The sequence below is a fragment of the Colius striatus genome, chromosome 17 (assembly GCF_028858725.1).
Source record: "Colius striatus isolate bColStr4 chromosome 17, bColStr4.1.hap1, whole genome shotgun sequence".
Classification (NCBI taxonomy): Eukaryota; Metazoa; Chordata; class Aves; order Coliiformes; family Coliidae; genus Colius; species Colius striatus.
This window is the reverse complement of record NC_084775.1, coordinates 4,017,345-4,035,173: the sequence shown is the minus strand read 5'-3', so window position 1 is coordinate 4,035,173 and position 17,829 is coordinate 4,017,345. Positions and strand designations below refer to the sequence as shown.

Sequence of the window (17,829 nt, the reverse complement as noted above, 5' to 3'; positions counted from 1 at the left end):
TAATTTGTTAAAAAAGAAGCAGCTTGGATTAAGGTTTGCCTTGGCTCGTTTGTTATGCATTAAGTAATTAGATTTTCCTTGTTAATAAGGGGATAACATGCTGCTCATTTATGATCTAAAGCCAAATCTTCCCTCTCCCCTCCCCCTTAACCACAAAACCTTTTCTTCTGAGTGGACACTGGGAGATGGCCAATATCAAAAATGGATTCCTTGGTTTCATTCATGCTCAGCATGGCATGAGCACAAGGAGGCTCCCTCTCTCTCCTGCTAATTGACTGAAGGGGGCCTGTCCCCAGCACTCGCTCCCTATGCAGCTTCTACTGCCAACTAGGCTCATCTTTAAAAGACCAGGAAAGGGATAAGAAAGTCCAAGGCTAGATTCAGATAAACACAGTAAAGAAAAACCCATCACAAAAAGAAGCCAAGCTCCACTGTATAACAAAGGCCAGTTGACACTGGTTATTAATGAATTCACACCAGGTCATTCACAAAATACAGTGTCTAGAGACACTTTGCATGTCATATGTTCATAGCATTTAACATTGAAAAGAAAGCCCATCATTCACAGCATATAACCCTAGAGAATATTACACATTCACACTGCTTTATACTTCCTGAAAGTGTTCACTGAAGTCGATACTCTCCATTGCTTTTGAGACTCCTGTCACTGGAAATGACACACCAAAGCATCAGTACAAAGCCAGAAACAAAACAAGACAAAGCTCAGACTGAACATCCAGAAGTTGGAGATCAGGAGACACCTGTACAGATGTTTTTCTTGAGACAAGAGAAAGCCATCACCACACACAACCCACCTCCCTCAACTTTTTCAAGTGAAGAATAACCTCTCAAAAACATATAAATTAAACTGAAACCATCCAGATAAAAACAAGGAAGCTGAAATGCACTTATACTGCATAATAAAAGGACTGGTTTATTTGTTATCCAAGTCATTTTTCCTAAGTCAACAAGCACCAAAAGACAAATATTTAATATTACTCAAAAGCAACAGTCACTGTTTAAAGCTGTTCTGTAAGACCAACAACTCTGTTAACCAGCCAGTGTTTATAACAAAAACGTGCTTTTTATATCAGACAGTTTGTGCTAACTCTGCAACATTTACAGTTCAGTACACTCTGTACCGACTGTACTTGCCAGAAATTCAGCACTCCAAAAGCATTTTCTGATCTGTTAACTATTTCTTTCAAGAATAAAAGAACTAATCACAGTATTTTGAAATTCTCTTCACAAATATTTAACAAGGAACTAATTTGCCTAACAAAAACATAAGGAAACAGCAACATAAATATAATAATAGCAAAATACATTTAAACTCTGTCAATCATATAATCTGATGGCTGAGTTTTAATCTATGAGACCAACCATTACCATGTTACTTACAAGATGAAATGCAAGAGAAATCCAAGAGTCAGTAGTGAAGGCTTCTTGTTTTTCCCCAACTCTATTTCAATTGACCAGATAAAATGCAAAGGGGCTTTTGGATGTTAATTCAATAGTGGTGCCCTTTGTTTTAGTGTTTAAAAAATATTGATGAAATGTTGAAACACTTAGCAACTAAAGGAGAAGGGTAGTTGACCTTGGAGTTTAACCAAGAGGCCAAGGCTGATGTTTAGAGTAGCAAAGTGCACATGGCATCACGACAGAAATGTAAATCCACAGTACCAACCTACACACCTTCAGCATGCACGTTCCCTGTTCAGACCTAGAAACTGTACCCAAAACATGAGGGCTTTCAAGATGTGAGTGTGGGTTACAGACATTTGGCAGTCTGCATATGTGACCACCACAAGCCAACGCTGCAGCAGGGCAGCAGTGTAACACATGCACAATCAACTCAGCACATCCTGGGCTGAGCAGGTTGACTCTACACATATTGAACAGACTTCACTCACACACAAAGTCCAAGATGCAGCAAATCTCTTCCACGCTCAAACCAACATATACAACAAATACACATCACAACAAATGATGTGTCTCGAGGGGAAAAGTCAGCAGGAATTGATGCCATCCATGCAATACATCCACTGCAGAGAAATAACAAACCAAACAATCGCAGCAGCGTTCAAGAAATACTGGGCAACTCTGATCACCTATTATCTTTTCACTCTGACAGTTCTGGCATATGCAAAACAGATCCTTTTGGCAGAAACAAAGCCAGGATGTCTATTCCACATACATGTGGAAATACACCCCAACCCCAAAAGGGAACAAAAGGATCCCAACTGAAGGTTCATTGTTGAAACTAATTCAAAGCCATGCATGGCAAGGGCTTCTGGTGCAGCTGGGAAAAACCTCTCAGTTCCATACAGTGTGGACTACAGGACCTTTAACCTAATTGCTTTGATCAACTGAACTGCTTTTATTTCACTGAATTACTTACTAACATAGCTATCACCTCTGAAAAAACTTCCATCTACTTCCACAAAAACCTGATAATGTAATTTATGCTTCAGATGACCGTGCCCTAGCACTTGTGTGTGTCACCCTCTTCACTTGGACACTGTGCAGGGCTGTCAAATTCTCTGCAAAGCTTCCATTAAATAAACTACTCTTACATAAACATGGTGACATTTCTGCAGTATATACATTGCTGAAAACTCCCTTTATACATTGGCCAGCTGCGACACTGAACAGAAGCTAGAGCTGAAGTTATGGTACGTGGCATAAAGTTGTGTGGATTCGAAGTTTCTGTATGTTTTCACTTGGTTGTGAAATTTCTGACATATGACAGGGATTTACAGCTGCAAATGCTCAACATGTTATAGAGACAGACTGAGACAATACTGTTGCTACAGCAGTGTCTTGCAACATATTGACAACCACAGCAAATACAACTGGAGTCCTTGTACTGTGAGTGTACTCCATATTCTTCTCTAATGTCTTGATACAAAATATCTTAAACCTTTCCATTTTCTTCAAGTTATACACAGTCAAAGGCTTTCAGAAAGTTACAGTTCTTTACAATCATATCCCAGATGTGGCAAACACACAGCAAGATATCTTCCTTCAGCATTACTTCATAGCAGTCTTTGTGCCATCATGCAGCATTCTTAATGCCATGAGGGCTAGCACCAAGACTCAGCTGGGAGTAGTGTGAGCAGCAAGGATGGACACTGGTTATCTGCTAGATTTAAGCAATTCCAAAACACCTCTTCTGTTCCCAATTTGCCCCTGCTACCAGAACACAGAAGGTGAAATGATAAGCAAGCAAGCCTTAATTTATCATTTCCATTGCCTGCTGTTTATCACAGCACACAAACAACCATGGACCAGAACTCCTTCAAGTCTCACGTCCTGGATAACTTCACAAGTTATTTCCCAGGGGGTAAATGCTCAATCCAGACGCAGGCACCCTGGCTTGGCTAAACTACCTTCAAGTTCTTGGTTACAGCTCAGCAGCTAAAACTCCCAAAGCAAGAGGAGTCACTAGTATCACCTAATCTAGCAGCAATCTACTGAAGATCTGACAGACCACTGTAAACAGCCAGACGAGATCTCGTGTGAGAACACAAGAGATTCAACATTCAGGTAGAACTTATCCATTCCATTAGGAAACCACAATGTTATAAACAATTTCACTTGTAACACAAGCAAACAACGTGGCCTAAACTAGTTCACTTTCCTCCATCAATCTCAGGACAAGTGTGGGGAAAGTAGTCTCTTCCTATCATTTCTGTCATGAGCTGTACAAGTTAGTGGTTTTCTACCAAGAGCACTTATTACATGCAGCCTTTTGGCATCATCTTTAGGATGTAGTCATTCATCAGGTACATTTAAATGGCTACCTGGGATTCAACAGTCATGGCTTCAAAAAATCCTGAACTTGAATTGTCAAGTGTAATGTGCAAAGTCCAGAAAAGAAGAAATGGATCTTCTGACAATGTAACTTCAAGCCAAAAGAGGAATGAAAGAAAAACTATAGCTCTGACACCTGTGGACGAGCACTAATGCCAATTAACAGAAGGTTGTTCTAGCATGAAATCGTGAGACAGCATAATAGTAACAAGAGTATTCGTACATGCAGGTCAATTAAGAATTAACAGAGGACCACTGCATAGTTACTACCAGGTATCATTCTAGATACATTAAAACCTTTACTTCCCCAGACCAATATTTAAAACAAACATGAAGCAGCAAGCAAACACAACCACTTCATTAAAGTGATTACAGAAACTCTCAAACAGAGACTTAATTTGAATTAATAATAAAGATAAAATCAAATGTATAAACATGTCATACAGAGACTATAAAGTCATAAAAAGAATTAAGCTGGTTGATGATATCACATATCAAACACCTGACAATTTCATTGAATGCAAATGCTCCCCTTTTCATATGACAGGATACATGACTAGCAGTTAATACTCAAAGAAACAGATGGATATGTAATGAAAGTCTTAACAGTTGCAGGACAGAGGCACAGATTTTGCAAAGAAGCAGAAAAAATGGTATTTGAAAGTACTACTGCTACAGCCAAAGTATAAATGGCACTACCAAATATGATTAGTTCCAATGAAGAGTTACTCCACTGTTTGGGCACAGCTGAAGAGTCACTTCTATTATTTCACACAGTTACTTCTGCTGTAAATGCTTTGGATTAAAATTTCTGTAACTGTAAACTGAGATGTGCTTTCCCCAGCCACATTCCCAAGGGGAGACCCTAAGCCCATTAGTTACATAAACTACTTCTATAGTCTTTCTCACCTCAGTAGGTCAACTAAATATATGCACTGAGACTGAAAAACTGCAGTGCAATCAAAGCACTTTTTCTAGAACAGAAGAGCTGACAATTTATAGGCTATTCAGTTTTGCATGCTTTTATCAGGCTAGTTAGTTGAAAGAAAATGCACACATAATTACTTAATCCCATTAAAACAAAGACAAATGACAGTACAAAACTACAGACCTCAGCAATTTGAGCAATGCAAGATTCTGAACTAACATAGTAATGAATCATCCAGCCTTATCAGTGTGCAGCTCCTTCCACATCCCTCTGTTATTTCAGCTAAATCAGCATCATGTTTCTTGTACATACCATTCAGCTATATAAAAAAAGTTATCTTTAATAATGAATAGCTACCATAGATTTTCCAATGTATGAGTAATCCAAGGTCTCTGCTTTTCCAGTGATGTGATTACATGTCAATTAAACTAAGCAATTAAATTCGCTATAAAGTCAGTTGCTGCTTCTGATATTTAGGGAGGATTTGGGAGCATAAGCAGGAGGCCTACAAAGACAGCAAGAGGTAATCTGGGTTTGGTTTTTTCTTCTAATGTCTACCGTGGCTCTCCTACAGATTTTTGTGGTTTGGCCACTTTTGAGATCAGAAACTTATTTTGAAGTCCTATTCAGAGCGTTAACAGACAAACTATAAACTGTTCTCAGTTACTGAACAGGGAAAGAAAAAGCAAACATCTGGCCTAAAGGATACATAACACAGGTCTGCTGGTAAGTTTACTACTGGGGAATAAATAAATAAAATGCACAGGAACTGTAAAACCACGGATGGAACTCAAAACTGAACTCATTCCATTCAAAAGTTACTTCCTCAAAGAGAGCAATGGAGCTCTTCTATACATTTATATTTAATGTATGTATCAGCATTATGGTTCTTTCAGTTTGACCGTTAACCCACAAGAATCTGAGTACTTTCATTTGAGAAGTTGCTAAAACACAGGATGAGCCACACTAAAAGCCAAGCATCTCCACAGCACAAAGTCTAGCGAGCTGTCTAGGTCAAGGCATGCAAGTAAACAGTGAAGAGTGCTTAGGTATGATGTTTGCTTTCCAATTACACACATTTTGTGAGCTTACTGAGAGACTTTCTGGCCAAGACCAGGTAGGAACCCACACGGCAAACAAGGAGGCATTAGGAATAGTGTATTTCTTTTGAAACTAAGCAAAACAGGCAAAACATTTTTCTTCTCACTTTTCATGCCTTAACTGTGATTTACAGCAAAAGAAAAAATAATAAAGCCCCAATGCTTAGTGCAATCTAGTTTAGTCTAGGAAGAAAGACAATAGGGGAACTGAGCAATAATTCTACATACACCTGGGACAGCAGATATCTGTCTAGAAGTTATACATTTCAATGGACAGCTTCTCCAGGTACAAAGTCTCTCCAGAGAGATCTCTGAAACACATTGCTGTTTATTACTCTCAGATTTACCTCATCTGTTTAATGGCTCCTGAAGAATTTATTTCCCAAAGAATGGGAACAGACAAGTGGTAGCTCCTCCATTTGGACCATAGAACTCTTCCAGGTATTAACTCTAGCTCTGAGTTCATGCAGTCTAAGACACAGGGTCAGAGGATCTTTCTGATGCTGGAAGCACCACCAATCCAGTAGAAAATGAGCAAAGAATAACACTTCACATTTTTAGTGTGGCTTATTAAGCAGCTGAGCATTTGTCATTTATCTCAGTCATTTTTCATTGCTGAACTACAATTATTCACCTCCAAATATAAAGTTTCTACAGATACAACACAATATTCCATGTGCTGCAATCTACGTGAAGAGACACCATTCCCCACATGAGGTTCATGATGATGTTCAGCGCAGTACACAGAACAAAGACAGAATGGCACAAAGGCTGAAATGGCTTGTCAGGCTCTCAATTGCACCACAACCCCTTTTCCCAGGAGGCAGAAGCATATCAGTCTCTTTCCTTTCTTTTTTAATGTATTGTAAAGTGTTTTTTCTCATGACAAGGAGGTAACTGTCCACAAGAGCACTTAAAAAGCTGCAACATATATGTTCTTTCCACTTCTTACCAAAACAAACAAGGAAAGAACCACCACATTTACTTTCCAGGTGTTGAATTAGCGGCATCTGTTTCTTCTGCAACAATGAAAAAACCTGCCCTTATTACGTTACAGCAGTGAAAAGCTGACTCTGCTTTCTAAAGAACATCAGGACTGGAGTCCCAAGTGAGGGCTGCTAAGGACAGCAACAGAACCTTTTGGTTATTTTTAAGTTATTCAAAACATAACAGCAGTACAAAATAAAAATAAAGTGTTATCTTTCAGTAAGCAAATTGCACATTATAGCAAACCTACGAAATCCTCATCAGAAACCCATATTCCACTTTACAAGTAGCCTTTGAAAGTGGCAGAATTCCCAGACACATTCAGGAATATCACTGGAAAGAATGGGATTGACAGCTGAGCCTTGCATCACTCTATCCCAACCCATAAGCCAACATCACACCCGTTGCTTAAACAGAGAAGATAACATCAATCAAATACAGAAGCCACACTTGCTTTATAATCACACTGCTTATTACCATGATGTTATCAGAAATAGCATGCTTTTCATACAGCAGCGACAAAAAATGACAGGGGAGAAAGATAAAACCCTCACACTTCCCCCTCATCTGCTTTACAGAACAGATTCCAGGGAATGTTGTTGACACATGTTGCAAAATATTGCACAGAATAAATTTTTTTGAACTCAGAAGGGGCCAAGAGATTTAACTTCCATGCCCCAATAGGTCAACCAGCTCTTCAGAACCATAAACAACTAAGACCACAAGCCCTCCTGTTCCCCCTGCAGACATAGCAATAATCTTAATCCTTCTTCTCTCTTTAGAGAGCTTGAAAGAATACATATGAAATTCTTAAAATCATTCAAGTAAAAGCACACTACAATGATACTTTCATCATCTATGATGTGAAGTTTCCCTTGGCTGTAAAAAAAAAGCATGACTTATGTATCAGAAGAGACAGAGCAATGAGAATGTTATGGAGTACGTTGAACTATGAAAAAGAAATATTTTCTTAAGAGATATTTATTTCCTGGAGTCCTGCTTAGAAGCTGCCGTACCTGTCACCTTCAATTCCTCCCTCTCGGGCCAGGTTTATGGATACACACTCCTTAATATAGGAACTTCACACTTAAAGTCTCTCAAAAAACGAGGTGCTAACTTTGCCTGGTTGTGACTGCCCACCCATCAATTCATTACACTGATCTGTAACATCTCTGTTTGACCTCTGGCTCACTGACTATCCCACAGCAAAAAAAAAACCACTCCAAAACTTTGCGAAAAGAGTGGCTCAAATGCAAAAGAATTTATTTAATGTGTGGTTTAGCTTAACAAGAATGCAAAAGCACTGACTGCAGTAGCCTGGCTTTCCTCTAGTGGATACTTTTCCTTCAGAATACTTCAGTGTTAAGTACCAAAAAATCAATTTAACGCTGTTTCACTAGAAATTCAAGTTCTAGTTGTTATATAATGAGTGACTGCAACACACAGATGTTTAGGTTTTTTAAACAAGGAACTGATATTTAACTAACAGCAAAACTCCACTCTTTTCCTATTGAAACCCACAACTCCCCTGGGCACAGAGCAAAGGTAAGAATTTAACTTCACTCTTTAGCTATTCCAGGTACAGCTCAATTGTTTTGCACTTGCTCCTCCTCTTAACTCTACACAAGAACACACTTTTGCTTGCACATTGAGATCATGCTGTTTTGGAAATGACATATAACAGCTTTAGCACACCCTGTAGTTTCAAATAGATGTTAGGAAACAGATTTCACGTTTCAAAACCTTCCCTGTCAGCGTAGGTCGTTGCTTCTCAAATGTCCTGGCTGAAATCAAATCTTAAAATTCCCATCCATACACGTTTCTAGGTATCCAATGTACTTGTAATACAGATTACCATCCAATCCTCAGACTACGATTAAGACCACTTAACATTAAACTAGTCTCAGAATCAGGGTACAGTAATTTCATACCAATATTTATAACAGGAACATTAAAATAAAGTAACTTCTGGAAAACACCTCTCTCTAGAAGAAGTTACGTGTTACCCTCAGCAAAGAGATGTCTTTATGTTTCCAGCAGCATGATGTCTGTCATTAGAAATTCACTCATTATTCTAAAAATGGCATTGCCAAAATGCAATTGTATGTAAAACTGTTTTATCATTCTTTTTTGAGGGTGGCATTTCATCTTTTTTAAAGATGAGATTTACCAGGAGAGCTTACCCCATGCTCTGAGGATTCCTCAGCACATGAAAATACAAACATCAGTAATGAGCTCTATTAATGCAGATTTCACTTCAAGCTAACTTAGATTTACTTCACACAGTTAAGCGAGTTCATTTCACAGGGAAAAAAAGAAAGATTCCCTGAAGCAAAAAACATCAACTGCTGTGGATGATATTGCCCAACATATTGCTGAAAAATAAATGCTACTGATTGGATTTTTTCATTTTCCCTCCCTCAAGCAGCACTTTCAAAAATACAATCTTTTAATGATTGTTTAATTTTCATATAACTGGAATATAAATCCTTTACATACTGCTTTGCTGCAGCTGCAGTATAAGGTCTCATTTTTCATGGGAAAAAAAAAAACCTCATTACGTGGTTCACTGAATTGCCTGTGGTAACACATCAATTTTATTTACATTCAAAAGTTGGACTTCAGTTGGGTCTCAACATCCGAGTTCATTCCCAAGCACATTTTATACAATAGTTTTCTCCAATTCATTAGTAATACCTCACTCAAGCTTTTCTTTGCAAAGGACTCTGAACTACCATAACCTTGTTCTGGATGGATTTCCAGCACTTTCTGTGCACCACATACTTTTGTAGCACCCAATTCTGTCCTTCAATGCATATGGTTTGCTATCAAGTCTTGTCATACTGAAACAGTTCTGCAAGAGAATCATTCAAGTAAGAATGCAGCTATTACTGTTTCAGAATCAATGCAAATCCATTTTTTCCCCCAAAAACGCAACAGAAAACCAATAACTACTGTGTGGCCAATAAAACTTAAAGATTAATTACTCAACATTATAACTATTTTAAGTGAACTAAGCTCAGATTTTGAAAGCAGGAAGATTACAAGGAATCAGTAGATAATTGCTTAGCTTTACCTTCAATCAGTGTCATTCCTTCAAACTATTTGCAGGAGGTAATTTGTTGCAATTAACAGTAAAACCTCAAAATTTCCAAACATGAAGAGATTGTAAATGTTAATCCTTACGAGATCTAAAAATCTATTACCTTTTAAAATAGAATTTTCTACCTTTTAAAAATATATTACCTCACATACAACTCTGAGGTAGATGTCATGGTTTTGGTTACTTTTAAGGCCTAGATATTGCAGACTGCAAAAAGGGTTTTCTCCCTTTTTGCAGGATGATAGAACAGCATATCATTGCCTAGAGCTGATAATGAATTCATGAATGCCATATGTATCCATTTGATACTACTCTGAACACTGAGATTTACACTGTTAACATTGAGAGAAAAACCACTGAAGAAGAATTAAAGGAAATTTAAGCACAATCTGTAGGGGAGACTCAGATTTGATTTTGGGGGGGTTGGGTTTAACCAACTCATGGCCTAGTTGTCTATAACCATAAACCAACTTTGAAGTAAAAAGAGGTAAGAAGTTGGGGTGGTGGGAAGAACATTTATGTTAAAAATGAAGACATCTTGCTCAGACACAATACGGCTCTTGTCAACTTCATGTGTATAAAAGGAGTTGGCATTTTCCCATGAAGCAATTCCTTAATCCCAAATGATGGCATAACAACCTCATTTAATATGCCTCCTCAAAAGAAAAAGTTTATTTTGTCTAAGCTAAACTTCAACTGGCAATCACTGGACACCAATTAACAGTGTCAAATGTAAGGGTCACAGAACAATTCTGTGAGCTGAGAAAGTATGAATTCATGTTTAAATGCCATTTTTTTTCCAATAGAAGGTAAGAAAAAAAACCCCAACTTTAACTTGGTTTTCATGTCTTTGGAAATAATCTATGTTAAGCAATTAGGAAAATGCAAATGGCTTCTCAATAAGAAAGTAATCAACCCAGAAACAGACTTTTCAGTAACTTAATATTCCAATAAAGTCTTCTGTCATATGAACCTACTTGCTAATTTCCACTCGTAGCTCAAGAATTGGCAATTAACCATTTTCAGATTTCACTTCAAATTATTAATAAGTGGTACTCAGCTGCTTGATATTTGTAGCTTCTTTTTGAATTGAAAGCCTTCCAAAACATTTGCATTTCAGCTCCTGTGAGATTCCTTTTATTCCTTGTTGGTAAACTGCTTTTCCATCCATTAGCTGGCCTCATTCTAAATAACACTGAGCGTGACAATAGTTACGGGTTTGATGTAGTTATCCAGAGTACATAAAACAAACAGTTGTAATACACATCCCATGCTTGTACACCCTTCAACTAGGCTTATCAGAGCAGGAAACAAGCAGATAACCTTTTGGTAATTTCCAGAAAGCACCAAACCTGCCACTTCAGCAGCAAAACTTCCCCCTCTTCTTGTCCACTTTAATAATATTATAATGGAAGATTTAAAAGCACTTTCATTAAAAGCAGCACTATTAACTTGTATACCCACTGCACAGGAAGGGGTGCTCATTCTGGATTTTATGCATTGCTTCACACATTTCAAGTATGTTTCAACAGACCAGAACATCTTCTCAGGCAGTAATTAACATATCTCACTACACAGCCGCTAAGAACATATTCCCTGTCTCCAAAAGAGTTCCTAATTCCTTACAACTGCAGTAAATCAAAACAGTACCTTCAAAGACCCTTCAATAGACTACTTTAAATTGAAATGGAAAGTGAAGGAGACTTTTCACTCCTCCTTTATCCTCTTTAACATTGGCAGAACAAGAAAAATATTTAGGTTTTTTCCCCAAAATTCAAGTTCTCCGTTCTTCCACTTCAAGCCTTCAATAAATACTGAAAGCCACCATCTACTTAACATGCACAGCTTAAACACTTAGTTAATTTAGAAGACTTGACTGTTCAAATAAACTCTGGACCCTGGAAGCTAAAGAGTGAGCATCAAGAACCCTACCTAACTGTAATAAAAACACCTCTACTGAGCTCTGACAAGATGGTCTCAGGAAACGTCCTTGTAAACACAGCTGCTCTACTTTCCTATGGGTGAAACTCTACACATCAGCAGCAATTTAGAGGTAGGAAAAAGACAAAAATAGCAGATATTGGGTCTGGAGCACAAGAATTTGGTCTAAAGGTGGAAGCCTTACCAAAGGTCCTTCCCACAGCTAACATTATATCCTCTCAAAATGTATCAACATATGAGGATTACAACTTCATCAGTTCGATGTGCCAAGAGTTCACAAACAGGAATGAACTGAAGCTCCATGCTTTTCCTATCACAAATCAAGTTTTAAACTACATTTTTGAACTTACCAAGCTGTGACTCTTCCAAACAATAATCTTTCAGGAAAGATTTATCTCATGCATTCCCGACAATCTCGTCTTCCTAAGAGTTTACCTCAAAATCCTAGTTTCTAACCACAACACAGCACTAAGGTTAACAGTATCTTTTTTTTTTTGAGGGAAACACTTTCAGCAATTAATGGCTAAAGTGCAACATACCAGACAATATATAAACCCCAAAGGATTTGGCCCAATAGAATTCTGCCCACAGAGAAATAGTAACATTAGATACACCACCTTCCTTTCAAGAGCCCTTCACCCCGCTACAAAGAATTTGCACAGAAAGAGCCATCAATCTGATACACTGAGGGGAACATGTCTTTAACTGAATTTTAAGTGAGAGCAAATCAAGAGTCAACTTTACCTACACTTCAAGGATGATTGTCCCAAGAGCAGTAAAATGCTAAAATTGTATTTATTTTCCCCTCAAGGAGCCTTGTACTGTTAAGCTTCTGTTTTGAAACTACATGATGAAGCACCTGTCACAATACAGGGTTTTCAGTTCTGTGTGGTACATTGCTTAGGCCAACAACAATGGCTGGAGGGTACAGATGGGTGTCTGGAGTTTCTCACTGATGTCCCAACTTCCTCATATTCATTTGTCTTGCCTTCATAGCCTCACAGAGGAACACAAGGCCATTCTAAATACCTACCAGAATAGTTATTTCAGGCAAAGCAAGCCATTCAGTTGGTAATTCTTTAAACAAAACTGCATCCCTCCATCAAACCCCAGAATTTTATTAATTTTCAGGCTACTGTCTAACATTCTGACAGCTTTCCAGTGTCCACCTCCAGGGCCATGTTTACAGACACCAAAACTATATTCTCAGGCATTGTGCACATCACAGTCCCTGCATTATTCCTGATAATTCAAGCATTTGGTACCACAGATGCAACCGACAAAGCTGAATATATGCACTAACTCAATATGCAGGTTACGAGTTCATAGACAAAACTGTCAGACAAAAAGGTTATTTAAAAACATCAGACAGAAGTATTCTTTGCAAAAGCAAAGAGGGCAGCTAAGGAACATATATCACCTGCTTATAATCTAGATGGAATGCACAGGGTACAAGGCGAGGAGGTGGGAGAAGAGAAAAGAGTCAAGTACAAATTCTCTCTGGTGCTCCAGATGGTATTTGGTCACCAAATGCAAATGAGATCACTGCAACTTGCAAATCTACAACTTTCCTGTCAAAAAACCTGCCAACAGTAAGACACTACCTCCTCTCCATTCCATTCCTTCTGTGGAATTTACAAAAAAAGATTTCTATGGGAAAAGGTACAGCAGCTGTAACACTTGTCAAACCTCTTCAGGCAGGAATAGCACTAAATAGCATTTACTCTTGACAAAACAAAACTTCCACAAACTAAAACGCTCTCAACTTTTTCAAACTTGTAAAATAATTCCTTTTTTCCACAGTCAGTGACCCCATCCCAATTAGCTTTTTTCACTTGGGACAGAAGTAAGATCTTCCATCTTACTTCAGATTTAAATCCTATCATAATAAAAACCAGAACACAACAGCTGGGGCTGGCAGGAAAAAGGAATGGAGGAGTATGTGCAAGAGACACCTATGAGATTCACAGCTGTCTCACTAATCTAACCCCTTAACTGATCTATGGCTCTTCTGCAAATAATTGGTTTTAATTGAATGCTGTCATGGGAGATTAAGTATCTAAAAGCTACTACATAAACAACAGTTCCTGGTATCTCCTGTTTATAACTATGAAGTTGTGTTCCCTCTGACTATTTGAAATCCTGTTATTAAAAGTGGGTTGTTGTTTCCAACATCATCTCCCTTGAATGTTATAAAGATGAGGCAACAGTTCACAAAACTTGTAAAAGCATTTCTGCAAGAAAAGTCTCAGTTTGGACTTCTTGCTTGTTTAACAAAGCACTAAATGCCACACAGGATTATTGGAGTGACTGTATTTACTCAGGAAAAAATAAATTAAAATATCAATAATTCTAATTTAGACTGGAATGAATAAAAGATAAAGACTTAAATTTAAGTTGCCACTAAGTTGTTTTATTACCCTAATGAAAACGTCACATGTCCTAGGCAAGAAAAGAGAAACCCAAAACATTGTGAGCAACTTAATAAGAGCAGGAATTCCTCCTAAGTATGAACAGTCACTATTTCCTAAAGTTCATACATCTCAAAAGACAGGATTTGTAAAGCTGAGAGTGTTTCAGAGACACTCCAGCCTTCCACTTAGATCTGCAGTGTCAGATTTTTGAGGCTTGCACTCCCAAACAACTGAGTACAGATACAAAAACAAAGCTCTGGTCATGGAGCTGTAAGCTACTGACCACAGTGATAATCCAACCTGCTGGAAGGGGATTTCAAGCCAGTGTAGTTTATCATGACCAGGTTTTACCAAAACAAGCAGCCTGCTGTGGCTCAGCTGACAGGCAAGTAAATGACTTGTGCTTCAGTAACTTACTTTGTGTACACAGGCCCACATGCAAAGTCCTGTATTTTTTTTCAAGAGCATGTAAACTCATGAAACTGATTTCAGACACCAAATATTTCAGTACTGCAGTCTGTTTATACAATCAAAAGCAAAATAACCTCATTTCTTCTGCCTTGCTGTTGCATGAAACACCAAACACAAGCAGTGGCCTCTGTCATACTTCAAGGAATACGAAATGCTTCCTTCTGGCACAACTTGATGTTCAATATTTCCATATTGATGTTTGAACTTTACAAAACTGCTGAAGAGAGTAAGACAGCTCTATCAGCAATAAAATTTATAAACACTTTTACAATTTACATCACTTTGAACTATTATCTGATAAGCCACTACAAGCATTTCAATGTGCTTTCAATACAGAACAAGTAAACCTATCACTACATGATTTACACACACTACAAAGGACTGTAAAACCTGCAGTGGAAGGGAGAAAAGGAGAGCTCTTCTCAAATTCTTGTAGGGTCTTGAGAGTTAGCAGAAGCATATCTCCCTCTTCCTTCAATTACCACATATTTCATTCCTCTGAGTTATGCATGGGCCTCCTTCCTTCACCTTCAACTTTGCCTCTCTTCACTTCCCTCTATACAATCTCTTTCTTTCAGACCTGGCTGTTTATCATCAGCACAATACTGCTGCTGTTGACACTTAAACAGAGCCCTTGCAGACAATTTTCAGATTTAATTCCACTTAAAAGTTACTGTGCTAAAGGCTCCAGGCCATATGCTTCATAAAATTTTGAGCCAAGAAAAAAGATGCATCAAAGTGATGCTATTCTCTATCCCATACTGTACTTGAGCAGGTTCAGGTATTCACACATTCAAATGCTTCACTACACCATTATCACTGGAAATACAATTATATTGTTGTAACCAAGACGTTAGATATAAACAGGTTACATCAATTTACAACAGAAATAGAACCTATCACCTGCAACTCCCCTCCAATAAAAAGACACTTAAGTCCCATATACTACATTTGAAATATTAAATAAACCATATTTCACAAAGAGAAAAGCATATATTATTAAGGCTTTGCTGGGTAAGTAGAAATATTACCCATGCCTTCATTCAAAACAGGTGCCTCATAAAAAATTCATGTGAGTGGAACGGCTTGATGCAGCACTTCCATCTCTTTAATTATACATGATCACACAGCTACCTGAACAAAATACGCCTGAAGATACACAGCGGTTTATATCCCTGATTCCACAGGCTGTATGACCAGATAAACAATCTGGCTTTCATAAAAGGATGAAGTTTGTAACTGAAGATCAGTGGTAAGAACATCAGAAAACGATAACACATGAGAAAAATCAAGACACCATAACCCAGAACCAAAACAATTATATGGGGCAGATGCGGAGACATAAAGGACAACTAAAGCACACTTGACAAGTTTGATGCATTTGAACTGGCATACAAATTTTTTCACCAAGTATGGCTACCAGGATAAAAATTCATTGCAGAAGATAAGGAAGTGATCATTATTATTGCTTTGGGTTGGGTGTTTTTTAATTACTATATTATTCCAGGATTGACAAAATCCAGTTGTTTTCATCCAAGACACAAGAGGTAGAATACAGGTAAAATTTGATCAGTTTAATAAACCTTTCTAAAGTGAATTCTTTCACAAAAACTAGGTCTACTCATAGCAACAATACACCACTGAAAATAAACTAATATGTAGCAGATAGAACCAAAACGGATTCTGACAGATAAAGTTGGTTTTGATGTACAATTTTAAGGCCACACATTCTGGAGACACTGAGGACAATCCAAGTTGCACAAAACTTACAATCACATAAACTTATCACTGTCACCTTTGTCCTGCCTTCCCCTTTAGTATATTCCTTCCTTTTATTACATTCACTTGTTGCAACTTGTCTCCATTTATGCTCAAATCCTGCAGCGTGACCGATGTGGCAAGTTCTGACCTTGCAGATTTACCTGTGGTGCCACAAAGTTTACCTGACTCTAGCTTCATTCCATCAGCTTACACCAGAGTTTCTTTTCTTTATTATTACCCTAAAACTAGAGTTTACTCTAATTCCACAATACATCTGAGATTTCACAAAAACCTAAGTGATGACATAGGCCTCCTGAGTTCTTTCATGTTTCATTTTGCATTTCATCTGCAGATGGCTTGCAGCAGAAAAGTCATATTTACAAGCTTGTTAAGATTTTAAAGGAAAAAAAACACATAAATTGTGACACCAAAAAAAAAATCACATAGCAAGTGATTGCAGCAATAATATAGTAGCATGTTATAGTCTTTAACAATAGAGCACCTTTGTCACAGAACCACAGAATGTCAAGGGCTGGAAGGGACCTGGAAAGCTCATCCAGTGCAACCCCCCTGCCAGAGCAGCACCACCTAGAGCAGGGAACACAGGAACTCATCCAGCTGGGTTGGAATGTCTCCAGAGAAGGAGCCTCCACAGCCCATCTGGGCAGCCCCTGCCAGGGCTCCCTCACCTCAACAGGGAAGTTTTTCCTTGTGTTTCTTTGGAACCTCTTATGCCCCAAGTTTATACCCATTGCCCCTTGTCCAATCAGTGGCCATCACTGAGAACAGCCTGGTTCCACCCTCCTGACAAATAAAAGCAAATCAAGAAAACAAGAGAAAAGAGGGTAACTTACTGTGCAGCTCACGATGTATCACATCTACAAGATTTGGCTCGTCTCCCCACCAGAATATCCACAGTTCCTTACAATCGGGTTTGACGTCACGCCGCCACACACAAAGCAAGTTGGCCTGCAAGCAGCGGATGAAGCTGAGCAGAATTGGATCATCCTGTGCTGGGGCTGAAATGATAGGGCCACAGTCCCCATGACCTTCAAAATTGTACCTACGCCATTTGATGCCTGTGAGTTCAGCCTATGAGAGGAAAAACAAAACAAGAGCAGACATTCAATCACTCTATTTCAAAATGTACTTAGACACATAGCACTAGTTAGTTTCATTTGCACTGTTTAATTCCTAGAATTTAGCTGCAAGCAGACAAAGTTAAAACTCCTCCTATTCCCATATTTTCCTCTTTTTACCCCTCAAGGAAAACAAAATTAGAAACAGTACTGAATAAACCCGGTTCAT

General features: G+C 38.2%; 1 protein-coding gene across 1 annotated transcript in view; it reads right to left on the bottom strand.

Moving 5' to 3' along the window:
- MED13L (mediator complex subunit 13L) overlaps positions 1-17,829 on the bottom strand; it is a 187,007-nt gene that overhangs the window by 149,789 nt on the left and 19,389 nt on the right. Inside the window, exon 2 of the mRNA XM_062009731.1 lies at positions 17,376-17,613. Coding sequence (XP_061865715.1) covers positions 17,376-17,613 — 238 coding nt within the window. The remainder of the gene's footprint in view (positions 1-17,375; positions 17,614-17,829) is intronic.